Genomic DNA, 27,434 nt, shown 5'->3' with positions numbered 1-27,434 from the left:
CTAGTGAATTCACGGTCAGCTGTTCTGCTCATTAACCTCCTGCCATCAGTGTCTCTACATCTTCTTAGCAGTGAACGATAAATGTTAATACTCACCGTGTTTAATCCCTGCTATAACTTATACTTCATTCTATATTAAGCTTTCTTGTTGCCTAATGAGATTGTTGACGATTCAGTGCGGTCTGGCTCATATATATATATATATATATATATATATATATATATATATATATATAATGTATATGTCCTGTGATCACATTATCCACTATGAAGGATTTCCTGTTTAAGTACAACTTTAGATCCACATACATTGGTAAATAAAATTGCTACTGAACTGTATCTACCTTACAAGGAGGAGAGATCATTACAAAGTAGCTACAACCAAGTCTCAGTTTTTTTTCTCACAAATTAAAAGGTGGCAAAGTTATATCAAAATATTCAAAACACTCTGAAAGGAAAACGTATGCATACGGAAATAACTGAAATTTTAACGTACAGTGCACTAAAAACAGCATATTTTGATTTGCATTAGGTGTTATATTAAAGTTTAAACATACGCTGGGTTCTCCCTGTGTATTTTGTCCTCCATTGTAAACTTTTACATAGCAGAGAGCTCTTATTATTTCTATGGAAGACATCTTGCCACTCGCATGGACAGACCCTTTTTTTATAGAATTCCATGAGGGCTGTCCGTGTGAGTGTGTATATGGAAAACAATGTCTAGGCTGGCAATTTTTTAAGAATCTGGCCCTTAGGGCTCCATGTACTAAGCAGTCAGCGAGCTACCCGCAAAAAATCTTGCGTCAAAACTCGCAAACTAATATGTACAAAGTCGTCAACTATGTTCAAACTCGCATATTTAAAATTGCGAGCGTACTTATCCGCCAAACCTCGCTACCTCTCCATTTTTCACTGTAATTAGACACATTTGACCAACAACTCGCCATAAACTAATGTACTAAAAAATCTATTTGTCCGCTCGCTACAATTTCCGCTCCCACCTCGTTATTTTTGCCTCTCCACCTTTTAGGTGGCGGGCAAGGTACAAAACAATAGGAAAGTCAATGTAGACGCCAGTCTAGACATATATAAAAGGCAGTAATATCAGCGTTGTACCTACATTGTGGATTTCAGCAGCTATGGAGACACTTTTGTATTTGTTTAGTCTCCGTGTGATGCAAATCCGGTCTAGAAAACAGAATACTGGAAATGTCTCTAATCGATTGGTTAGAAGGAGAGTTCGTGTCCCCCGTGTAATACTTCCACGGGTTGGTTTGCACGGCCTTTCTGACCGAGAGATCATGCAAAGATTCCGGCTTGATCGTGAATCCATATTACACTTGTATCGAGAGATTGAAGATTATTTGGAGCCGATGACGGCTCGTTCATGAGCTATTCCGGGACTATTGAAACTATTAGCTACATTGCATTTTATGGCAACAGGCTCCTTTCAGGCAGTTTCTAGCGTCATTATTGGAATGAGTCAATCTGCTTTTTCACACCACTTATCAAAAGTCATAGGGGCTATGATGGTTATTTCTCCTGTTAAGTGTGGTCAGTCCACGGGTCATCATTACTTCTGGGATATTATCTCCTCCCCTACAGGAAGTGCAAGAGGATTCACCCAGCAGAGCTGCTATATAGCTCCTCCCCTCTACGTCACCCCCAGTCATTCTCTTGCACCCAACGAATAGATAGGATGTGTGAGAGGAAGTTGACTGTGATAAAAAACGTTTATTTGTGTATTTTTTCTGCTGTCAGGGTTAGTTATCCTTTGCTAATGGGAACAATCCTTTGCTAAAATTGTGTATTTTTTACAAAGATTTGATGCTATAACTTATTTATTTTCAACTGTCATAATTTTTTCTGTGCTTCTTATAGGCACAGTTCGTTTTCATATTATTGTAAATTACTTGAAAAGCATTTCCAAGTTGCTAGTTTATTGCTAGTGTGTTAAACATGTCTGATTCAGAGGAAGATACATGTGCTATATGTGCTAATGCCAAAGTGGAGCCCAATAGAAATTTATGTACTAATTGTATTGATGTTACTTTAAATAAAAGTCAATCTGTACAAACTGAACATATTTCACCTAACAACGAGGGGAGAGTTATGCCGACTAACTCGCCTCACGTGTCAGTACCTGCATCTCCCGCTCGGGAGGTGCGTGATATTGTAGCGCCAAGTACATCTGGGCGGCCATTTCAAATCACATTACAGGATATGGCTACTGTTATGACTGAGGTTTTGGCTAAATTACCAGAACTTAGAGGCAAGCGTGATCACTCTGGGGTGAGAACAGAGTGCGCTGATAATATTAGGGCCATGTCAGACACTGCGTCACAGGTGGCAGAACATGAGGACGGAGAACTTCATTCTGTGGATGACGGTTCTGATCCAAACAGACTGGATTCAGATATTTCAAATTTTAAATTTAAGCTGGAAAACCTCCGTGTATTACTAGGGGAGGTGTTAGCGGCTCTGAATGATTGTAACACAGTTGCAATACCAGAGAAAATGTGTAGGTTGGATAAATATTTTGCGGTACCGGCAAGTACTGATGTTTTTCCTATACCTAAGAGACTTACTGAAATTGTTACTAAGGAGTGGGATAGGCCCGGTGAGCCGTTCTCACCTCCTCCGATATTTAGAAAAATGTTTCCAATAGACGCCACCACACGGGACTTATGGCAAACGGTCCCTAAGGTGGAGGGAGCAGTTTCTACTTTAGCTAAGCGTACCACTATCCCGGTGGAGGATAGCTGTGCTTTTTCAGATCCAATGGATAAAAAATTAGAGGGTTACCTTAAGAAAATGTTTGTTCAACAAGGTTTTATATTGCAACCTCTTGCATGTATTGCGCCTGTCACGGCTGCAGCAGCATTTTGGTTTGAGTCTCTGGAAGAGACACTTCAATCATCTACACTAGATGAGATTACACACAAACTTAAAGCCCTTAAGTTAGCTAACTCATTTATTTCAGATGCCGTAGTACATTTAACTAAACTTACGGCTAAGAATTCCGGATTTGCCATTCAGGCACGCAGAGCACTGTGGCTAAAATCCTGGTCAGCTGATGTTACTTCTAAATCTAAATTGCTTAATATACCTTTCAAAGGGCAAACCTTATTCGGGCCCGGGTTGAAAGAGATTATCGCTGACATTACAGGAGGTAAAGGCCATGCCCTGCCTCAGGACAAAGCCAAACCTAGGGCTAGACAGTCTAATTTTCGTTCCTTTCGTAATTTCAAAGCAGGAACAGCATCAACTTCCTCTGCACCAAAACAGGAAGGAGCTGTTGCTCGCTACAGACAAGGCTGGAAACCTAACCAGTCCTGGAACAAGGGCAAGCAGGCCAGGAAACCTGCTGCTGCCCCTAAGACAGCATGAATCGAGGGCCCCCGATCCGGGACCGGATCTAGTAGGGGGCAGACTTTCTCTCTTCGCCCAGGCTTGGGCAAGAGATGTTCAGGATCCCTGGGCGTTAGAGATCATATCTCAGGGATACCTTCTGGACTTCAAATCCTCTCCCCCAAGAGGGAGATTTCATCTGTCAAGGTTGTCAACAAACCAAATAAAGAAAGAAGCGTTCCTACGCTGCGTACAAGATCTTTTATTAATGGGAGTGATCCATCCAGTTCCGCGGTCGGAACAAGGACAAGGGTTTTACTCAAATCTGTTTGTAGTTCCCAAAAAAGAGGGAACTTTCAGGCCAATCTTGGATTTAAAGATCCTAAACAAATTCCTAAGAGTTCCATCGTTCAAGATGGAAACTATTCGAACAATTTTGCCCATGATCCAAGAGGGTCAGTACATGACCACAGTGGATTTAAAGGATGCTTACCTTCACATACCGATTCACAGAAATCATTACCGGTATCTAAGGTTTGCCTTTCTAGACAGGCATTACCAGTTTGTAGCTCTTCCATTCGGATTGGCTACGGCTCCAAGAATCTTCACAAAGGTTCTGGGTACTCTTATGGCGGTACTAAGACCGCGAGGAATTTCGGTAGCTCCGTACCTAGACGACATTCTGATACAAGCTTCAAGCTTTCAAACTGCCAAGTCTCATACAGAGTTAGTACTGGCATTTCTAAGGTCGCATGGATGGAAGGTGAACGAAAAGAAGAGTTCTCTCTTTCCACTCACAAGAGTTCCCTTCTTGGGGACTCTGATAGATTCTGTAGAAATGAAGATTTACCTGACAGAAGACAGGTTAACAAAGCTTCAAAATGCATGCCGTGTCCTTCATTCCATTCAACACCCGTCAGTAGCTCAATGCATGGAGGTGATCGGCTTAATGGTAGCGGCAATGGACATAGTACCTTTTGCACGCCTACATCTCAGACCGCTGCAATTGTGCATGCTAAGTCAGTGGAATGGGGATTACTCAGATTTGTCCCCCACTCTGAATCTGAATCAAGAGACCAGAAATTCTCTTCTATGGTGGCTTTATCGGCCACACCTGTCCAGGGGGATGCCATTCAGCAGGCCGGACTGGACAATTGTAACAACAGACGCCAGCCTACTAGGTTGGGGCGCTGTCTGGAATTCTCTGAAGGCTCAGGGACTATGGAATCAGGAGGAGAGTCTCCTTCCAATAAACATTCTGGAATTGAGAGCAGTTCTCAATGCCCTTCTGGCTTGGCCCCAGTTAACAACTCGGGGGTTCATCAGGTTTCAGTCGGACAACATCACGACTGAAGCTTACATCAACCATCAGGGAGGGACAAGAAGCTCCCTAGCAATGATGGAAGTATCAAAGATAATTCGCTGGGCAGAGTCTCACTCTTGCCACCTGTCTGCAATCCACATCCCGGGAGTGGAGAACTGGGAGGCGGATTTCTTAAGTCGTCAGACTTTTCATCCGGGGGAGTGGGAACTTCATCCGGAGGTCTTTGCCCAGATACTTCGACGTTGGGGCAAACCAGAGATAGATCTCATGGCGTCTCGTCAGAACGCCAAGCTTCCTCGCTACGGGTCCAGATCCATTGATCCGGGAGCGGTTTTGATAGATGCTTTGACAGCACCTTGGACCTTCGGGATGGCTTATGTGTTTCCACCCTTCCCGATGCTTCCTCGATTGATTGCCAGAATCAAACAGGAGAGAGCATCAGTGATTCTAATAGCACCTGCATGGCCACGCAGGACTTGGTATGCAGATCTAGTGGACATGTCATCCTGTCCGCCTTGGTCTCTACCTCTGAAACAGGACCTTCTGATCCAGGGTCCATTCAAACATCAAAATCTAACTTCTCTGAAGCTGACTGCTTGGAAATTGAACGCTTGATTTTATCAAAACGTGGGTTTTCTGAGCCAGTTATTGATACCTTAATACAGGCTAGGAAGCCTGTTACCAGAAGGATTTACCATAAAATATGGCGTAAATACTTATATTGGTGCGAATCCAAGAGTTACTCATGGAGTAAGGTTAGGATTCCAAGGATATTGTCTTTTCTACAAGAAGGTTTAGAAAAGGGGTTATCCGCTAGTTCTTTAAAGGGACAGATTTCAGCTCTGTCCATTCTTTTACACAAACGTCTGTCAGAAGTTCCGGACGTTCAAGCTTTTTGTCAGGCTTTAGCTAGGATCAAGCCTGTGTTTAAAACTGTTGCTCCGCCATGGAGTTTGAACTTAGTTCTTAATGTTTTACAGGGTGTTCCGTTTGAACCCCTTCATTCCATTGATATCAAGTTGTTATCTTGGAAAGTTCTGTTTTTAATGGCTATTTCCTCGGCTCGAAGAGTCTCTGAGTTATCTGCCTTACATTGTGATTCTCCTTATCTGATTTTTCATTCTGACAAGGTAGTTCTGCGTACTAAACCTGGGTTCCTACCTAAGGTGGTCACTAACAGGAATATCAATCAAGAGATCGTTGTTCTCCTAATCCTTCCTCGAAGAAGGAACGTCTGCTACACAATCTAGATGTAGTCCGTGCCCTGAAATTTTATCTACAGGCAACTAAGGATTTTCGTCAAACGTCTTCCCTGTTTGTCGTTTATTCTGGTCAGAGGAGAGGTCAAAAAGCTTCGGCTACCTCTCTCTCTTTTTGGCTTCGTAGCATAATACGATTAGCCTATGAGACTGCTGGACAGCAGCCTCCTGAAAGAATTACAGCTCATTCTACTAGAGCTGTGGCTTCCACTTGGGCCTTTAAGAATGAGGCTTCTGTTGAACAGATTTGCAAGGCTGCAACTTGGTCTTCTCTTCATACTTTTTCCAAATTTTACAAATTTGACACTTTTGCTTCTTCGGAGGCTGTTTTTGGGAGAAAGGTTCTTCAGGCAGTGGTTCCCTCCGTATAAAGAGCCTGCCTGTCCCTCCCGTCATCCGTGTACTTTTGCTTTGGTATTGGTATCCCAGAAGTAATGATGACCCGTGGACTGACCACACTTAACAGGAGAAAACAAAATTTATGCTTACCTGATAAATTCATTTCTCCTGTAGTGTGGTCAGTCCACGGCCCGCCCTGTTTTTTATGGCAGGCTAAAGATTTTTTTGGATTATACTCCAGTCACCACTACACCCTTGGGCTTCTCCTTTCTCGTTGGTCCTTTGGTCGAATGACTGGAGGTGACGTAGAGGGGAGGAGCTATATAGCAGCTCTGCTGGGTGAATCCTCTTGCACTTCCTGTAGGGGAGGAGATAATATCCCAGAAGTAATGATGACCCGTGGACTGACCACACTACAGGAGAAATGAATTTATCAGGTAAGCATAAATTTTGTTTTTTCCTCAATATGTTTGTTTGCCATCTACCCCTGAAGAATGGCAATCTATAAAGTCAAATTTCTATGGGATGGCTGGGATGCCCAATGTCCTAGGGGCCATAGACTGTGCCCATGTTGCTGTAAGACCACTTCAAGCTTGTGAGGAGATCTATAGGAATAGAAAGCATTTCCATTCCTTTAATGTTCAGATGGTCTGTGACCCCAACATGAGGATAATCAGTGTCTGTTCAAACTACCCAGGCTCCTGTCATGATTCTTACATCTTAAGGCAGACTGGCTTATACCAGAAGTTCGAGGACGGAGATATGCCTGAAGGATGGCTTCTAGGTAAGCATAACTGGCGTCTAATTTGTCTATTTTAATTTCCATGTACATAAATTGCGCCAAATTTGTCGACTGTAATTAAAGAGTAAGGTGTGTATATTTTTAATTTGTATCGTATTAGTTGTCAATCGTTATAATTATTTTAATATAAATATTTATATTTCTTTTATGTCTTATTAGGAGATGGAGGGTACTCATGTACAGAATTTTTTTCTCTGGCCAATTTAGCTTTGGCGAAACGTTTAATGTCGTTATAACGTTTCTTCAGCTGATCCTTTTTTCCAGGACCCTGGGCACTAACGGCATCACTTATCCTTTGCCAGATCATCTTCCTCCTTGAAAAATTAGTCTGTTTGACACGACATCCAAACAAATAATCATAAGAGTCAATAATCATATCAATCAAAACTATGTTTTGCTGATGCGAAAAGTGAGGATTCTTGGATTTTGAAGTGGTATCATATCCAGATGAAGCCGTATCCAATTTGTAAATTAATATTACAAAAATAACACTCTGTAATCACTGTTCAAAAAATTTGGAACAATAATAAAATTGTTTAGAAAACTTGAACTTTTATAGTAGCCAAATTCCTTTCCCGCGACTACTATGACCTTTCTGACACCTTGCATGTCACGTGTTAATAATTGGCCATACAATTCTACTGACATTTAAGTACATTAGCTTAGTCGCGGCGAGCGAGGCGTCAAATTTATCAATACTCCGCCACTGCTCGCGGCGGGCTAGAAGTGTCTATGGGGGGATTATTAGTACATAGTGACAGCGGGACACCATTTCGCCCGTGGCGAGTAACGGCGAGTTTATCCGCGCCTACAATGTCTGATTAATTGACGGCTTAGTACATGGAGCCCATAGTGCCAGATTCTCGAACTAAGCTCCCAAACAGTGTGTACCTGAATGTAGCAGACTCAAGATAACAATTTAAGATTGACGATCAAGGTTTTTTACTTGCAAATAAACAGCAGGGTATGTGAATGCATTGTGTTGTTTCAGACAGATAATGCACAGTTGCTGCTCCAGGTTTTGCTTCTGCAAAGAAATATTTAGCTTCGTCTTAGAGACTATACTTTGTTTTCACTGCGCTAATCATATTACAGTAAAGGAGATCTTGTAATCCAAAAAATACTCTGCTTTTTTTAAGTAATTGTGAAGTAGCAGTGTCCATGTTATCTTACCATTTCAATACAATTATTACAAATTAGCATTTACCAGCAAAGTAAGTCATAATCTTCTCTATCTGTGTCTTTAGTTTGTTTTTTTGTGTTCTAAAATGCAAATGATAATCTATATTTATTTAAAACAACAACTGTTAGCATTCTGAGCAAAGTAACATCTTTCTAATGGTACTATGTATACAGAAGTATTAAACATAATATAAAACTACCTTTAGGTTACATGTATAAGCTGTTTTACGCAATGCAAATATTGCGTAAATTACGTAAGATGTTGTTTACACTTTGTCCCATCCCCTCTCCAAATTGTCTCATTTTACAGCTATACAAATATTACAAAATCCCAAAATACTTCTTAATATTGTTATAAACATATATTATTAGTATTAATTAATGCTAGTTTGTATTAATGTGTTTTGTGTACACTGTTCTGTGTTTTTCAATTAGTGTCTTTATGCACTCATACTTGTGCAAACAACACTATGTAATTTGTCAACACTTAACAAATAAATAACAATAACAACTGGATTAACACTTCAGCTAGTGGTGAAAATTAAAGAAACCCATTCAGAATAACATTACAAGCTTCTTGTCTGAAGATTCTGGTGAGCAAATGTGACATTTTGTTATTATCAACAGCCTCTATCTGACTTTAAGTGCTTCTACAACCAACCACTTGTTCTGTAAAACAAATTGTGATGTTCCACACTGATTATGTAAAATGTGTCTGTTTTGCAGGAACTTGAAAGTGTAAATGAAGATGTGCAGGCCATGAGCAAATGCTGCCAGGACATGACCAACCGTTTAAAGGTAATGTTTCAGTTGCCATATATAGTGTTATAAATATTTATTATTAGCTTGATCTATTGCTCCTCTGTTTTCATTGTAATGTAATCTTGTAAAAGGATATACATTACACTTGTTTTAAGCAATTGAGTTAAATTGTTTTCATATGCTGTGTTTGGCTTTTGTTTTGTTTATCAAGCTTTAAAATAGACTACAATTCTATCTTTATATTTTGCTAATTTTGCAATCCAGTCCCAAAAAAGATATCTAGATCACTAAGGCCTAGATTTGGAGCTGGTTTTAGGCTACCGCCGGTATTTGGAGTCACTCAAAATAGGGTCTAACGCTCACTTTTCAGCCGCGACTTTTCCATACCGCAGATCCCCTTACGTGAATTGCGTATCCTATCTTTTCAATGGGATCTTTCTAACTCCGGTATTTAGAGTCGTGTTTGAAGTGAGCGTTAGACATCTAACGACAAAACTCCAGCCGCAGGAAAAAAGTCAGTAGTTAAGAGCTTTCTGGGCTAACGCCGGTTTATAAAGCTCTTAACTACTGTGCTCTAAAGTACACTAACACCCATAAACTACCTATGTACCCCTAAACCGAGGTCCCCCCACATCGCCGACACTCTAATAAATTTTTTTAACCCCTAATCTGTCGACCGCCACCTACGTTATCCTTATGTACCCCTAATCTGCTGCCCCTAACACCGCCGACCCCTGTATTATATTTATTAACCCCTAACCTGCCCCCCACAACGTCGCCTCCACCTACCTACACTTATTAACCCCTAATCTGCCGACCGCAAAGCGCCGCCACCTACGTTATCCTTATGTACCCCTAATCTGCTGCCCCTAACACCGCCGACCCCTATATTATATTTATTAACCCCTAATCTGCCCCCACAACGTTGCAGCCAGCTACCTACAATAATTAACCCCTAATCTGCCGACCGCAAAGCGCCGCCACCTACGTTATCCTTATGTACCCCTAATCTGCTGCCCCTAACACCGCCGACCCCTATATTATATCTATTAACCCCTAATCTGCCCCCCACAACGTCGCCTCCACCTGCCTACACTTATTAACCCCTAATCTGCCGACCGGACCTCACCGCTATTCTAATAAATGTATTAACCCCTAAAGCTAAGTCTAACCCTAACACTAACACCCCCCTAAATTAAATATAATTTTAATCTAACGAAATTAATTAACTCTTATTAAATAAATTATTCCTATTTAAAGATAAATACTTACCTGTAAAATAAATCCTAATATAGCTACAATATAAATTATAATTATATTATAGCTATTTTAGGATTAATATTTTTCAGTTACAGGTAACTTTGTATTTATTTTAACCAGGTACAATAGCTATTAAATAGTTAAGAACTATTTAATAGCTAAAATAGTTAAAATAATTACAAATTTACCTGTAAAAGAAATCCTAACCTAAGTTACAATTAAACCTAACACTACACTATCAATAAATTAATTAAATACAATTCCTACAAATAACTACAATGAAATAAACTAGCTAAAGTACAAAAAATAAAAAAGAACTAAGTTACAAAAAATAAAAAAATATTTACAAACATAAGAAAAATATTACAACAATTTTAAACTAATTACACCTACTCTAAGCCCCCTAATAAAATAACAAAGCCCCCCAAAATAAAAAAATGCCCTACCCTATTCTAAATAACTAAAGTTCAAAGCTCTTTTACCTTACCAGCCCTGAACAGGGCCCTTTGCGGGGCATGCCCCAAGAAGTTCAGCTCTTTTGCCTGTAAAAATAAACATACAATACCCAAGCCCCCCAACATTACAACCCACCACCCACATACCCCTAATCTAACCCAAACCCCCCTTAAATAAACCTAATACTAAGCCCCTGAAGATCTTCCTACCTTGTCTTCACCTCACCGGGTTCAACGATCTGTCCAGAAGAGCTCCTCCGATATCCTGATCCAAGCCCAAGCGGGGGGCTGAAGAGGTCCATGATCCGGCTGAAGTCTTCATCCAAGCGGGAGCTGAAGAGGTCCATGATCCGGATGAAGTCTTCTATCAACGGCATCTTCAATCTTCTTTCTTCCGGATCCATCTTGAAGACCTCCGACGCGGAACATCCTCTTCTCCCGACGCCTACTAGCCGAATGACTGTTCCTTTAAGGGACGTCATCCAAGATGGTGTCCCTCGAATTCCGATTGGCTGATAGGATTCTATCAGCCAATCGGAATTAAGGTAGGAATATTCTGATTGGCTGATGGAATCAGCCAATCAGAATCAAGTTCAATCCGATTGGCTGATTGGCCTCGCATTTTATTGTATACCTATTCTTCCACCCCATGAGCACTTGCTTTCACTGAATCCAAAATAACCTGATATGGTTTGCTGAGAACTAAATGTCACAATGGGCCATAAGTAATATGTAGTACACTGTAAGAGACAAACTCTGGAATGATTCAACCATCCACTATGGGCATCTCTGGCTGCTGGTTTACACAACTTTGGACTCTGTTATTTGTATGTGATTTGTGAATGTTGTTGAAATAAGTTGCAGTCAATTATCTTTAAAAGTTACTTTTTTTTTTTTTAGCCCTACCTTTGGGTAAGATGAAAAGACCAGATTGGTTGCTTTCCCTAGCTTTGTACATGTGACCGAATCAAGCTATTGATTATTCCTAGCCTGTTGTTGGGTCCTGAGTTTTGTTTGAGAACAAAGAAAATCCAATGGTGACAGCACTTTCTTCTTTTTTCAAGCAGCATAAATCGGACAGTATGAGAAACAGGAGCAACTTTTCAGGAGCTCTCTCTTAATCATGCTAAATAAAGCAATACAAATCTCATATATTTATACCACCAGAGCACACTCTAAACAACCTATTTCATTAACATTTTGAGTGTCAAAATTCTCACTGCCCCTATTGGAAGCATAAAGCATTACCACATAATACATTTTTCTTTCATAACAATATTTTTAAAAAAACATTTGCACTCATACTCACAAACTATTTATACTAAAAATCTTTATACTACACATAAGTCACAGATAAATGAACAGAGCCTCGAAATACAGACATATCAAGATCCCTATCCATAACTTTTTGCTACATCGTTTCTAAACTACAGAACCAGAACGTCTCCCGTTTCGGGAGGTGTCCTCGATCACCACCCCTCCTCTGTTTTACAATTTGATCAATAATTTGATATCTAAGCTGGCTCACTGAATGCCCCTTTGTCAGAAAATGATGAGCTACTGGTGCAGATAGGATCTTACTCAGAATATTACTTTTATGTTACCTGATCCAACTGCCAGCCTTCCTGGTGGTCTTGCCAAAATATGCAACCCCACAGGGGCATTTAATGATATAAATCACGTAATTAGTCTTACTTGTGAAATAATCTTTAATGACATATTTCTTCCCTGTTCGTGGGTGATGAAAAATGTTCCCTCTGACCATATTACTACAACTAGTACAGATTAAGCAGGGAAAACATCCCATACTTTTTTCTGTAATATAGCTCTGTCATATACTTTTAAGTGTTCTCCACAGATTTTTTTTTTTTTTTTATATATTTATTTTTTATTAAATTATATGCATAAATTATAACAAAGATATTATTCCAACAATAAAGATCAGCATGGTGCAGTTGTACAGTATTTAGGCTAGAGAGGCAGAAGGTAAACCTCCTAGGCATCCATATTCAAGTAGCCAGTCCATGTGAGTTTGAGTCTATTCATCCGGGCTAATGCCTTTGGAAAACCGAAGAAATATAACTCCATTAGTTCACTTATTTTTTGTTTGCTTACGATCTTGAATACAGGACTGTTACATAAGAGTATTACAAAAATCTTAGTGCATATGATGAAACCTCAAATTAACAAAACCACTACGCATCAATACTAAACTTCATCGGTAGCGAATGGAAAGAAAAAGAACAGAAAAAAGAAAGAACAAAAAACAAGAAAACAAAACAAAAATAAAAACAAATAACATGGTAGGTTACAATATTAAAGATGGAGTTGCATGTGCTCGGGTATCAGAGATAATGCTACATTACATCTAGGTTAGCACTTGTAGGGAAGTAATGTGATCCTTCTATGAGAGGCTATTAAATAGCATATGTGACTTTGATCTTTTATGTCAGTCCTACTTGGGCTTATATTTATATGACTCCCATAGGAGTAGCATGTCTTCAAAAAAGGTCAAACCTCCTATTTGGAGATAATGGAATCTTTCTAATATCATATCTGAGTTAACTAATTTCACCCATTCACTAACGGTAGGTATTTTGGTTGTTTTCCAGCATCTGGGTATCATTTGTTTTGCCGTATTTAGCATAATATAGAACAGTTGTTTGCGTATTTTGCATGTTATGGGGGGATCATTATGGAGAAGTGCTAACTCTATGCTCGGGTTAATTTGCGTGTGTAGAACTGCATTAATTTCTTGGAAAATTGCTGACCAAAAATTTCTAATAGGTTCACAATCCCACCATATATGCGTCATATGTCCTGGTAGGTCGCAACCCCTCCAGCAGTGGCCTGAGCTCCCCTTAAAAATGCGCTTTATTTTGGCTGGGGTCATGTACCATCGCATACAGACTTTAATGTTTGTTTCTTTCGCTCTTGCTGAATGGGCTGAATGTGATAAATTCTCAAATCTTAACTGCCAGTCTTTAGTGAGTGTATTCGTTTCAAGCTCTCTATCCCACCCTGCAGTGTATGAAGGCAGGTTCGGGAATCTATTTTCCAAAACCAGTTTGTATAGTGTAGAAATCGATCTGGGACCTTTCAAGTCACTCAAGCATGCTTGCTCAAGTTCTCCACAGATTTTGCCAGCTGGGTGACATGAAATAGCCGAGTGGGGGCAGTGTAATATTTTCTAATATTATATAATTTTCTAAGCACGCATTAATTGCATAATTTAACATAAATGTATTTATAATTTGTGCAATAAAAAAAATGATAATTTTTAATGTTGGCTAATTTTAGCTTAAAGGGACAGTCTACACCAGAATTTTTATTGTTTTAAATAGATAGATAATCCCTTTTATTACCCATTTCCCAGTTTTGCATAACCAACACATTTATATTAATATACTTTTAACCTCTGTGATTATCTTGTATCTAAGCTTCTGCAAACTGCCCCTTTTTTCAGTTCTTTTGACAGACTTGCAGTCAAGCCAATCAGTGCCTGCTCCCAGGTAACTTCACGTGCACGAGCACAGTGTTATCTATATGAAATATGTGAACTAACACCCTCTAGTGGTGAAAAACTGTTAAAATGCAATCTGAAAGAGGTGGGCTTCAAGGTCTATGAAATTAGCATATGAACCTCCTAGGTTAAGCTTTCAACTAAGAATACCAAAAGAACAAAGCAAAATTTGTGATAAAAGTAAATTGGAAAATTGTTTAAAATTACATGCTCTATCTGAATCATGAAAGTTTATTTTGGCCTAGACTGTCCCTTTAATATTGGCTAACATTTTCGCTGGATGGTCAGTAAAATCAATCCGCTGGTGCACCTGCTAATAAAGGTCCTGGGGAGAACACTGCTTTTCGAGGATCTGCTTTAATGGGATTTATCACCAATATTGTCACAACTTCTATATGCTGGCATAGGGATAGTTTGAAACTCATGGATAATTGGATTATATTCTTTGATAATGTCCCAATGTTTTTGGATAATTCTTTGTTTCATAGGGCTCTGATTGTTATATTCGGAGACAAAGGTGACTCATGTCTTTTTGTTTTGTTTTTCTTTTAAAAAGGGACTCACAACGAATTCTCATAGCTTTTATGAATCTCCTCCTCTATTAGTGAAGGAGAGTACCCTTGACTAATAAATCTCAGGGTCATCACTTTCATCCTTTTCTCAACCAGAGTGTCATCATTAACTATCCTTCTAACCCTTAAACATTGGCTGAACTGAAGACCCTTCAAAAGAGAAGGGGGATGACCACTATCATATTGCAACAGACTGTTCCAATCTGTACTCTTCCTATACGGATCTGATTTGATGCCCTGGTCAGTTTTTAAAATAGTGGTATCAAGAAAAACTATACTCTCTGCATGAGTAAGGGCTAGACTCCCAAAACGTCGCTTTCTATGGGACCCAGATGAATTGTTATAAAGATCTTTTATTCTACTATTGGTGCTGCTGTTTGTGGATATACATTGAAGAGTGGACAGCATCCTTGTATCAGCATGCACTACACAGGAGGTGCTGCACAATTTGGGTGTGTGATAGTTTTAAAAATAGTGGTATTAATAAAAACTATAGTTTTACTCTCTTCACTGAATGTCAATTTGAATTTTATATGGGAAGCAGAAGAATTCAGATCATCAACAAACTCTAAGGGTTCTAATGCCATCCAACCCAGAATGGTGATCCAAGTTCTTATCCACCTTATGGAGTGAATAAAAAATTGGAGTAAGAGCATTCTCTTTAAAGGGACACTGAACCCAATTTTTTTCTTTCATAATTCAAATAGAGCATGCAATTTGAAGCAACTTTCTAATTTACTCCTATTATCAATTTTTCTTCGTTCTCTTGCTATCATTATTTGAAAAACAAGGCATCTAAGCTTTTTCTGGGCTCAGAACTCTGGACAGCACTTTTTTATTGGTGGATGAATTTATCCACCAATCAGCAAGGCAACCCAGGTTGTTCACCAAAAATGGGCCGGCATATAAACTTACATTCTTGAATTTCAAATAAAGATAACAAGAGAATAAAGAAAATTTGATAATAGGAGTAAATTAGAAAGTTGCTTAAAATGTCATGCTCTATCTGAATCTCGAAAGAAAAAATTTGGGTTCAGTGTCCCTTTTAAGTAAAAAATGTTTTACTTCCTTTACAATCAGTTCTGGATCTTTAGTTTAGAAATGGAGTCAAAATGTATGAACACGGATCTTGATATGTCTGTATTATGAGGCTCTGTCCTCTGTTTATTTATCTGTGATTAGCAAAAGGATTTCTTTTGTATATATAATTTAATATTTTGTTTATATGAGTGCAAAATTTAAAAAAAAAAAAGATTTTTTTTTTAAGATTTAGGTTTGTGCACACTTGTGGTAATGTTTTATGCTTCCACTAAGGGGAGTGAGAATATTGGCACTTTGAGTGTTAATGAAGGAGGTTGGTTAGAATGTGCTCAGGTGATATAAATATGATTTTTATATTTATTTATTTAGCATGATTAAGGGAGAGATTCCGAAACATTGCTGCCTTTTCTTATTCTGTCTTTGATATAAGCTGCTTGAATAAAGAAGAAATTTAACAGAGTGCTGTCACCATTGGATTTTCTCTGTAGATTGTGGGTATATTGGCACCATCCACACTGGTGCTGGATTGAGACTTATTTCTACTTTCTGTTTGAGTACAAGTCAGCTTGTAACTGCGATTAAAGTTTATTATTATGTACACAATCTGAGGCACCAGCATGTGAAAGAGTTCAAAGTGTATACGTGTATGAGTCTGATTGGCTGAAAGGTATTAAATTTGTTAGAAAAATCTATTGCTCATTTAAAATTTAGATTAAGCTTTTGCAATGTCTTTAATTATACACTTGTTGATTATGCAAACCTGCTGTACTTAATGGTCCTTTAAGGATCTCTTGGTTGTCAGACTGCCAGGCCTGCTGTTGGCCAATCACAATTTTTAAGTGAAGTGTTCTTTCTCCCTCCAGAATAACTGAGAATCTGACAAGTGAGGACTTAATGCGGTAATGTCGCAGCATAACCCAAACTAGTGGAAGCACAGTAAATATACACAGGAGCACACAGAGTACTTAAAAGTTATTTAAAACGTAGTTGATGGTGATAAAGAGCTTTAATGTCAAAACTAAAATGTTATGGTTCAGATAGGGCATGCAATATTAAAGGGACACTGTACCCAAAAAATTTATTTCTTCTGTTAAGTGTGATCAGTCCACGGGTCATCATTACTTCTGGGATATTACTCCTCCCCAACAGGAAGTGCAAGAGGATTCACCCAGCAGAGCTGCATATAGCTCCTCCCCTCTACGTCACTCCCAGTCATTCTCTTGCACCCAACGACTAGATAGGATGTGTGAGAGGACTATGGTGATTATACTTAGTTTTATATCTTCAATCAAAAGTTTGTTATTTTAAAATAGCACCGGAGTGTGTTATTACCTCTCTGGCAGAGTTTGAAGAAGAATCTACCAGAGTTTTGCTATGATTTTAGCCGGAGTAGTTAAGATCATATTGCTGTTCTCGGCCATCTGAGGAGTGAGGTAAACTTCAGATCAGGGGACAGCAGGCAGATGAATCTGCATAGAGGTATGTAGCAGTTTTTATTTTCTGACAATGGAATTGATGAGAAAATCCTGCCATACCGATATAATGTCATGTATGTATACTTTACACTTCAGTATTCTGGGGAATGGTACTTCACTAGAATTACACTGTAAGAAATACATAAAGCTGTTTAATAACTAGAGATTATGTTTAACGTTTTTGCTGGAATGTAAAATCGTTTTCATTTGCTGAGGTACTGTGTGAATAAATGTTTGGGCACTATTTTTCCACTTGGCAGTTGCTTAATCTGTTTTTCTGACAGTTTCTGTTCTCCCTCACTGCTGTGTTGTGAGGGGGAGGGGCCGTTTTTTGGCGCTTTTACTATGCATCAAATATTTCAGTCAGCAACTCATTGTATTCCCTGCATGATCCGGTTCATCTCTACAGAGCTCAGGGGTCTTCAAAACTTATTTTGAGGGAGGTAATTTCTCTCAGCAGAGCTGTGAGAATTATAGTTTGACTGAGATAAAAAACGTTTTTTCTGTAATTTGTTTCCTGCTTTCAGAATTTGTTATCTTTGCTAATGGGATTAAACCTTTGCTAAAGTTGTGTTGTTTACAAGGATTGAGGCTATAACTGTTTCAATTTATTAATTTTCAACTGTCATAGATCTTCTGTGCTTCTTAAAGGCACAGTACGTTTTAATATTATTCTAATTGAATTGTATTTCCAAGTTGCAAGTTTATTTGCTAGTGTGTTAAACATGTCTGATTCAGAGGATGATACCTGTGTCATTTGTTGCAATGCCAAAGTGGAGCCCAATAGAAATTTATGTACTAACTGTATTGATGCTACTTTAAATAAAAGTCAATCTGTACAAATTGAACAAATTTCACCAAACAACGAGGGGAGAGTTATGCCGACTAACTCGCCTCACGTGTCAGTACCTACATCTCCCGCTCAGAGGGAGGTGCGTGATATTGTAGCGCCGAGTACATCTGGGCGGCCATTACAAATCACATTACAGGATATGGCTACTGTTATGACTGAGGTTTTGGCTAAATTACCAGAACTAAGAGGTAAGCGTGATCACTCTGGGGTGAGAACAGAGTGCGCTGATAATATTAGGGCCATGTCAGACACTGCGTCACAGGTGGCAGAACATGAGGACGGAGAACTTCATTCTGTGGGTGACGGTTCTGATCCAAACAGACTGGATTCAGATATTTCAAATTTTAAATTTAAACTGGAAAACCTCTGTGTATTACTAGGGGAGGTGTTAGCGGCTCTGAATGATTGTAACACAGTTGCAATACCAGAGAAAATGTGTAGGTTGGATAAATATTTTGCGGTACCGACGAGTACTGAGGTTTTTCCTATACCTAAGAGACTTACTGAAATTGTTACTAAGGAGTGGGATAGACCCGGTGTGCCGTTCTCACCCCCTCCGATATTTAGAAAAATGTTTCCAATAGACGCCACCACAAGGGACTTATGGCAAACGGTCCCTAAGGTGGAGGGAGCAGTGTCTACCTTAGCTAAGCGTACCACTATCCCGGTGGAGGATAGCTGTGCTTTTTCAGATCCAATGGATAAAAAGTTAGAGGGTTACCTTAAGAAAATGTTTGTTCAACAAGGTTTTATATTGCAACCCCTTGCATGCATTGCGCCGATCACGGCTGCAGCGGCATTCTGGATTGAGTCTCTGGAAGAGAACATTGGTTCAGCTACTCTGGACGACATTACGGACAGGCTTAGAGTCCTTAAACTAGCTAATTCATTCATTTCGGAGGCCGTAGTACATCTTACTAAACTTACGGCGAAGAATTCAGGATTCGCCATTCAGGCACGCAGGGCGCTGTGGCTAAAATCCTGGTCAGCTGATGTTACTTCTAAGTCTAAATTGCTTAATATACCTTTCAAAGGGCAGACCTTATTCGGGCCCGGGTTGAAAGAGATTATCGCTGACATTACAGGAGGTAAAGGCCATGCCCTGCCTCAGGACAAAGCCAAAGCCAAGACTAGACAGTCTAATTTTCGTTCCTTTCGTAATTTCAAAGCAGGAGCAGCATCAACTTCCTCTGCACCAAAAACAGGAAGGAGCTGTTGCTCGCTACAGACAAGGCTGGAAACCTAACCAGTCCTGGAACAAGGGCAAGCAGACTAGGAAACCTGCTGCTGCCCCTAAAACAGCATGAATTGAGGGCCCCCGATCCGGGATCGGATCTAGTGGGGGGCAGACTTTCTCTCTTCGCCCAGGCTTGGGCAAGAGATGTTCAGGATCCCTGGGCGCTAGAGATAATATCTCAGGGATACCTTCTGGACTTCAAATACTCTCCTCCAAGAGAGAGATTTCATCTGTCAAGATTGTCAACAATCCAGACAAAGAAAGAGGCGTTTCTACGCTGCGTACAAGAGCTCTTGTTAATGGGAGTAATCCATCCAGTTCCACGATCGGAACAGGGACAGGGGTTTTACTCAAATCTGTTTGTGGTTCCCAAAAAAGAGGGAACTTTCAGACCAATCCTGGACTTAAAGATCCTAAACAAATTCCTAAGAGTTCCATCGTTCAAGATGGAGACTATTCGGACAATTTTACCTATGATCCAAGAGGGTCAATACATGACCACTGTAGATTTAAAAGATGCTTACCTTCACATACCGATTCACAAAGATCATTATCGGTACCTAAGGTTTGCCTTCCTAGACAGGCATTACCAGTTTGTGGCTCTTCCATTCGGATTGGCTACAGCTCCAAGAATCTTCACAAAGGTTCTGGGTGCTCTTCTGGCGGTACTAAGACCACGGGGAATCTCGGTAGCTCCATACCTAGACGACATTCTGATACAAGCTTCAAGCTTTCAAACTGCCAAGTCTCATACAGAGTTAGTGCTGGCATTTCTAAGGTCACATGGATGGAAGGTGAACGAAAAGAAAAGTTCACTCGTTCCACTCACAAGAGTTCCCTTCCTGGGGACTCTTATAGATTCTGTAGAAATGAAGATTTACCTGACAGAGGACAGGCTAACAAGACTTCAAAGTGCTTGCCGCACCCTTCATTCCATTCAACACCCGTCAGTGGCTCAATGCATGGAGGTAATCGGCTTAATGGTAGCGACAATGGACATAGTAACCTTTGCACGCTTACACCTCAGACCACTGCAACTGTGCATGCTAAGTCAGTGGAATGGGGATTACTCAGACTTATCCCCTTCTCTGAATCTGGATCAAGAGACCAGAAATTCTCTTCTATGGTGGCTTTCTCGGCCACATCTGTCCAGGGGGATGCCATTCAGCAGACCAGACTGGACAATTGTAACAACAGACGCCAGCCTTCTAGGTTGGGGTGCCGTCTGGAATTCTCTGAAGGCTCAGGGACAATGGAGTCAGGAGGAGAGTCTCCTGCCAATAAACATTCTGGAATTGAGAGCAGTTCTCAATGCCCTCCTGGCTTGGCCCCAGTTGACAACTCGGGGGTTCATCAGGTTTCAGTCGGACAACATCACGACTGTAGCTTACATCAACCATCAGGGAGGGACAAGAAGCTCCCTAGCTATGATGGAAGTATCAAAGATAATTTGCTGGGCAGAGTCTCACTCTTGCCACCTGTCAGCAATCCACATCCCGGGAGTGGAGAACTGGGAGGCGGATTTCTTAAGTCGTCAGACTTTTCATCCGGGGGAGTGGGAACTTCATCCGGAGGTCTTTGCCCAAATACTTCGACGTTGGGGCAAACCAGAGATAGATCTCATGGCGTCTCGACAGAATGCCAAGCTTCCTCGTTACGGGTCCAGATCCAGGGATCCAGGAGCAGTCCTGATAGATGCTCTGACAGCACCTTGGGACTTCAGGATGGCTTACGTGTTTCCACCCTTCCCGTTGCTTCCTCGATTGATTGCCAGAATCAAACAAGAGAGAGCATCAGTGATTCTAATAGCACCTGCGTGGCCACGCAGGACTTGGTATGCAGACCTGGTGGACATGTCATCCTGTCCACCTTGGTCTCTACCTCTGAAACAGGACCTTCTGATACAGGGTCCCTTCAAACATCAAAATCTAACTTCTCTGAAGCTGACTGCTTGGAAATTGAACGCTTGATTTTATCAAGACGTGGATTTTCTGAGTCAGTTATTGATACCTTAATACAGGCTAGGAAACCTGTTACCAGAAAGATTTACCATAAGATATGGCGTAAATACCTATATTGGTGTGAATCCAAAGGTTACTCTTGGAGTAAGGTTAGGATTCCTAGGATATTGTCTTTTCTACAAGAAGGTTTAGAAAAGGGTTTATCTGCTAGTTCATTAAAGGGACAGATCTCAGCTCTGTCCATTCTGTTACACAAACGTCTGTCAGAAGTTCCTGACGTCCAGGCTTTTTGTCAGGCTTTGGCCAGAATTAAGCCTGTGTTTAAAACTGTTGCTCCACCATGGAGTTTAAACCTTGTTCTTAATGTTTTACAGGGCGTTCCGTTTGAACCCCTTCATTCCATTGATATAAAGTTGTTATCTTGGAAAGTTCTATTTTTAATGGCTATTTCCTCGGCTCGAAGAGTCTCTGAATTATCAGCCTTACATTGTGATTCTCCTTATTTGATTTTTCATTCGGATAAGGTAGTCCTGCGTACTAAACCTGGGTTCTTACCTAAGGTAGTTACTAACAGGAATATCAATCAAGAGATTGTTGTTCCTTCTTTATGCCCAAATCCTTCTTCAAAGAAGGAACGTCTACTGCACAACCTGGATGTAGTCCGTGCTCTAAAATTTTACTTACAGGCAACTAAGGAATTTCGACAAACGTCTTCTCTGTTTGTCATTTACTCTGGGCAGAGGAGAGGTCAAAAAGCTTCCGCTACCTCTCTTTCTTTTTGGCTTCGTAGCATAATTCGTTTAGCTTATGAGACTGCTGGACAGCAGCCTCCTGAAAGAAGTACAGCTCATTCTACTAGAGCTGTGGCTTCCACTTGGGCCTTCAAGAATGAGGCCTCTGTTGAACAGATTTGCAAGGCTGCAACTTGGTCTTCGCTTCATACTTTTTCCAAATTTTCCAAATTTGACACTTTTGCTTCATCGGAGGCTATTTTTGGGAGAAAGGTTCTTCAGGCAGTGGTTCCTTCTGTATAAAGAGCCTGCCTATCCCTCCCGTCATCCGTGTACTTTTGCTTTGGTATTGGTATCCCAGAAGTAATGATGACCCGTGGACTGATCACACTTAACAGAAGAAAACATAATTTATGCTTACCTGATAAATTCCTTTCTTCTGTAGTGTGATCAGTCCACGGCCCGCCCTGTTTTTAAGGCAGGTAAATATTTTTTAATTTATACTCCAGTCACCACTTCACCCTTGGCTTTTCCTTTCTCGTTGGTCCTTGGTCGAATGACTGGGAGTGACGTAGAGGGGAGGAGCTATATGCAGCTCTGCTGGGTGAATCCTCTTGCACTTCCTGTTGGGGAGGAGTAATATCCCAGAAGTAATGATGACCCGTGGACTGATCACACTACAGAAGAAAGGAATTTATCAGGTAAGCATAAATTATGTTTTTGTAATTCAGAAAGAGCATTCAATTTTAAGCAACTTTCTAATTTACTCCTATTATCAATTTTTCTTCGTTCTCTTGCTATGATTATTTGAAAAAGAAGGCATCTAAGCTTTTTTTTGGTTTCAGTACTCTGGACATCACTTTTTTATTGGTGGATGAATTTATCCACCAATCAGCAAGGACAACCCAGGTTGTTCACCAAAAATGGGCCGGCATCTAAACTTACATTCTTGCATTTCAAATAAAGATACCAAGAGAAAGAAGAAAATTTGATAATAGGAGTAAATTAGAAAGTTGCTTAAAATTTCATGCTCAATCTGAATCACGAAAGAAATGTTTTGGGTACAGTGTCCCTTTAAGAGACTTCTATTCTATTTTATGATTTACCTCATTCTTCTAGTTCCCTTTGCTGAAAAGCATACCTAGGTAGAAAGAGCAGCAATACACTAAAGGAGCCAAGCTGGTGGCTATGCACGTATGCATTTTGTCATTGGCTCTCCACATGTGTTCAGCTAGATACCACTAGTAAATTGTTGCTCTGGAGCTGAGTTTAAACTTTGCAGGGATTAAACATAGTTATATACAATAAATAGTACAATAATAAAATCACAACAGTTTTGGGTTTGCACTGCAGTGTTCTCGATTGAAAATGTTGCTAGCAGGGTGGCATTATGAAGTAGTCTGGTTGGGGCATTGCGATCCTTTGTAATATCTTAAAATCTATTATTTGTAAATATTAATTTTATCCAAATCACACAGTTTCTGCACATTTTTTTTTCATGATTTAGAGCATATGATTTTAGACAGCTTTCCACTTTACCTCTATCATCGAATTTTCAAATTGAGCCCCAGAGACAATAGAATATTTATTTAAATAATGATGTACTTTAGAATGTGCATTGTTTATATTAAGTAGTTTTAAAACATGCTGCATAAACAGAGGACATATACTATACTTTGAGTCTAAGAAGGCTATGACTAAAATACTTTCTATCACATTTCTGCCTGTATACAAGGTGTATGCTACAGCAAGATTGCATTTAGTCCAGGGGTTGTCACCCTTATCTGATGCATTTAGTCCAGGGGTTGTCACCCTTATCTGATGCATTTAGTTCAGGGGTTGTCATCCTTATCTGATGCATTTAGTCCATGGGTTGTCGTCCTTATCTGATGCATTTAGTCCAGGGGTTGTCATCCTTATCTGATGCATTTAGTCCAGGGGTTGCCATCCTTATCTGATGCATTTAGTCCAGGGGTTGTCACCCTTATCTGATGCAGTTAGTCCAGGGGTTGTCACCCTTATCTGATGCATTTAGTCCAGGGGTTGTCACCCTTATCTGATGCATTTAGTCCACGGGTTGTCACCCTTATCTGATGCATTTAGTCCACGGGTTGTCACCCTTATCTGATGCATTTAGTCCAGGGGTTGTCACCCTTACCTGATGCATTTAGTCCAGGGGTTGTCACCCTTACCTGATGCATTTAGTCCAAGGGTTGTCACCCTTATCTGATGCATTTAGTCCAAGGGTTGTCACCCTTATCTGATGCATTTAGTCCAGGGGTTGTCATCCTTATCTGATGCATTTAGTCCAGGGGTTGTCACCCTTACCTGATGCATTTAGTCCAGGGGTTGTCACCCTTACCTGATGCATTTAGTCCAAGGGTTGTCACTCTTATCTGATGCATTTAGTCCAGGGGTTGTCACCCTTACCTGATACATTTAATCCAGGGGTTGTCACCCTTACTTGATGCATTTAGTCCAGGGGTTGTCACCCTTACTTGATGCATTTAATCCAGGGATTGTCACCCTTACTTGATGCATTTATTCCAGGGGTTGTCACCCTTACCTGATGCATTTAATCCAGGGGTTGTCACCCTTAATTGATGCATTTAGTCCAGGGGTTGTCACCTTTACCTGATGCATTTAGTCCACGGGTTGTCACCCTTAATTGATGCATTTAGTCCAGGGGTTGTCACCCTTACCTGATGCAATTTAATCCATGGGTTGAGTGATATTCTAGTAGATTTGGCTCCCTGGCTTTGTGGATTTGTTATGCTTTTGTTTATTTAATCCACCGGACATTCTTAATGAGCCCACTCTTTTACATTAATAATTCTCATACTCCTCAAAACATATACATTTATGTGGAAACAATGAAGGAGGGACTTAGTAGGCAGCTTTGGAATAAGGAAGTCTTGATGTTAGTGTCAGCAAATATTGGCTCATGGAGATATTTGTTGTTTTGGTTTCTGCATCTACAGTTCACACTTTAGTTTTGCTTTTTGATATTACTGTATATACCAGTTAGCTTTTAAATGTATGTTTTCTAGAGGTCTTGATAATGAGAGCATTTTTTATCTCAAGCCGAATTTTTAGAAATTTTTATTTTCTCTTCCCTTTCATTAATGCTTCTAAACAACAAAATTGGAGTCCATGTTAAGGAAGATGTTCCAACTCACGCGGTTAGTTTTTCAACCAGCATCGGCAGTCGGTGCGGTGGCTGGAGATGCTACCTATTGGTGTGACGCTCTGTCAGCTATGGTCGAGGTGGAGACTCCCCTCAAGGAGATACAGGAATGAATTAAGGCCTTAAGGGTAGCTCATTCGTTCATCTGTGATGCAAATATGCAGATTATTCGTCTGAATGCCAAGACTTAAGGTTTTTCTGATCTGGCCCGTAGGGCTCTGTGGTTAAAGTTGTGGTCTGCGGGTATGACTTCCAAGTCTAGGATACTTTCCCTCCCGTTCCAGGGAAAGGTTCTCTTTGGTCCAGGTTTGGACTATATTATATCCACGGGCGCGGGGGGCAAGGGTGCTTTCCTACCGCAGGATAAGAAGAATAAGCCTAAGGGTTCTACTTTTCTTCCCTTTAGTTCGGACAAGTCTCAATGCTAGCAGCCTGCCGCGAAAACCGAGCAGTCCAAGGGATCTTGGATGCCAGCTCACTCTTGGAACAAGACCAAGCAGAGTAAGAAGCCCGCTGAGACCAAATCGGCATGAAGGGGCAGCCCCCTGATTCGTCTCTGGTTCGCGTAGGGGGCAGACTATCTTTTTTTGCAGAGGCCTGGATAAGAGACGTTCAGGACCCTTGGGTTCTGGAGACCATAGTCCAGGGCTACAGGAAAGGATTCAAGACTCATCCACCCAGATTCCTCCTGTCAAATCTATCTTCAAGACCAGAGAAGAGAGACGCCTTCCTAAGTTCTGTGAGGGATCTCTCCTCTCTGAGTTATCGCCCTAGTCCCTCTAGCAGAAAGAGGTCTGGGGTATCATTCAAACCTTTTCATGGTCCCAAAGAAGGAGGGCATGTTTTGCCCAATTCTGGACCTAAAGTGCATAAACAAGTTTCTGTCAGTCCCATTGTTCAAAATGGAGATGATCAGATCGATTATGCCCCTATTTCAAGAGGGTCAGTTTATGACGACAATAGATTTAAAGGATGCTTACCTTCATGTGTCAATCCACAAGGACCACTTCAAGTTCCTAAGATTCACATTTTTGGACCAACACTGTTTGTGGCCCTAACGTTTGGTCTGGCGACTGCCCCAAGAGTCTTTACAAAGGTTCTGGGAGTGCTGCTTGCGGCTGCGAGAGCCAGAGGTATTGCAGTGGCCCCTTATTTGGAGGATATCCTGGTCCAGGCTCCGTTCTGCAGTCTTGCAGAGGGCCACTCGAGGGCTCTTTTTCTCCTCCGATCCCATGGATGGAAGATAAACAAAGGAAAGAGTTCTCTGGTCCCCAGCAACAGGGTGGAATTTCTGGGTACAATAATAGATTCTATTTCCATGAAGATATTCTTGACAGATCAGAGACGTTCCAAGATTGCGTCCAACTGTCTTGCCCTTCAGAACTCCTCAAGGACATCTGTGGCCAGGTGTATTGAACGCCTAGTCTTAGCCAAGAAAGGATTTTAGGACTGAGTGATTGATACTCTCATTCACAGAGTGATTGATACTCTCATTCAGGCCAGGAAGCCGGTCACTCGGCGCATCTATTATAAGGTGTAGAGGACCTACTTGTCCTGGTGTGAGGACCGGGGATATCCCTGGAACAATTTTAAGGTATCCAGGATTCTGGCCTTTCTTCAGGATGGACTGGATAAGGTTCTTACTGCCAATTCCTTAAAGGGTTAGATTTTGGCCTTATCTGTACTATTGCACAAGAAGCCAGCGGAGCTTCCTGATATTCAGTCCTTTGTTCAGGCTCTGTCTAGGATCAGACCTGTCTTTCGAAATTCTGCTCCTCCTTGGAGCTTAAATTTGTTTCTTAAGATATTTTGCAGAGGGCTCTGTTTGAGCCTATGCATGCGCTTGACATTAAACTTCTTTCCTTGAAATTCCTATTCCTTCTGGCTAATTAGCTCGCAGAATCTCTGAGTTAGCGGCCTTGCAATGTGAGCCTCCTTATCTGTTTTTTCACGCTGATAAGGCTGTACTTCGCACTGGATTGGGCTTTCTTCTAAGGTCGCGTTGAATCGTAACTTCAATCCGGAAATAGTAGTTCCTTCCTTGTGTCCTAACCCTTCTTCGTCAAAGGAAAGGTTGCTTCATAATTTGGACGTGGTTCGGGCTTTGAAGTTTTATCTTCA

General features: G+C 40.6%; 1 protein-coding gene across 1 annotated transcript in view; it reads left to right on the top strand.

The window, feature by feature from the left end:
* Nucleotides 1-27,434, top strand: part of COG6 (component of oligomeric golgi complex 6) — a 650,023-nt gene that overhangs the window by 45,930 nt on the left and 576,659 nt on the right. Inside the window, exon 3 of the mRNA XM_053708403.1 lies at nt 8,983-9,054. Within this exon, the coding sequence (XP_053564378.1) occupies nt 8,983-9,054 (72 nt within the window). The remainder of the gene's footprint in view (nt 1-8,982; nt 9,055-27,434) is intronic.

The sequence above is a fragment of the Bombina bombina genome, chromosome 3 (genome assembly GCF_027579735.1).
Source record: "Bombina bombina isolate aBomBom1 chromosome 3, aBomBom1.pri, whole genome shotgun sequence".
NCBI lineage: Eukaryota > Metazoa > Chordata > Amphibia > Anura > Bombinatoridae > Bombina > Bombina bombina.
This window is presented reverse-complemented; position numbering and strand designations above follow the sequence as displayed.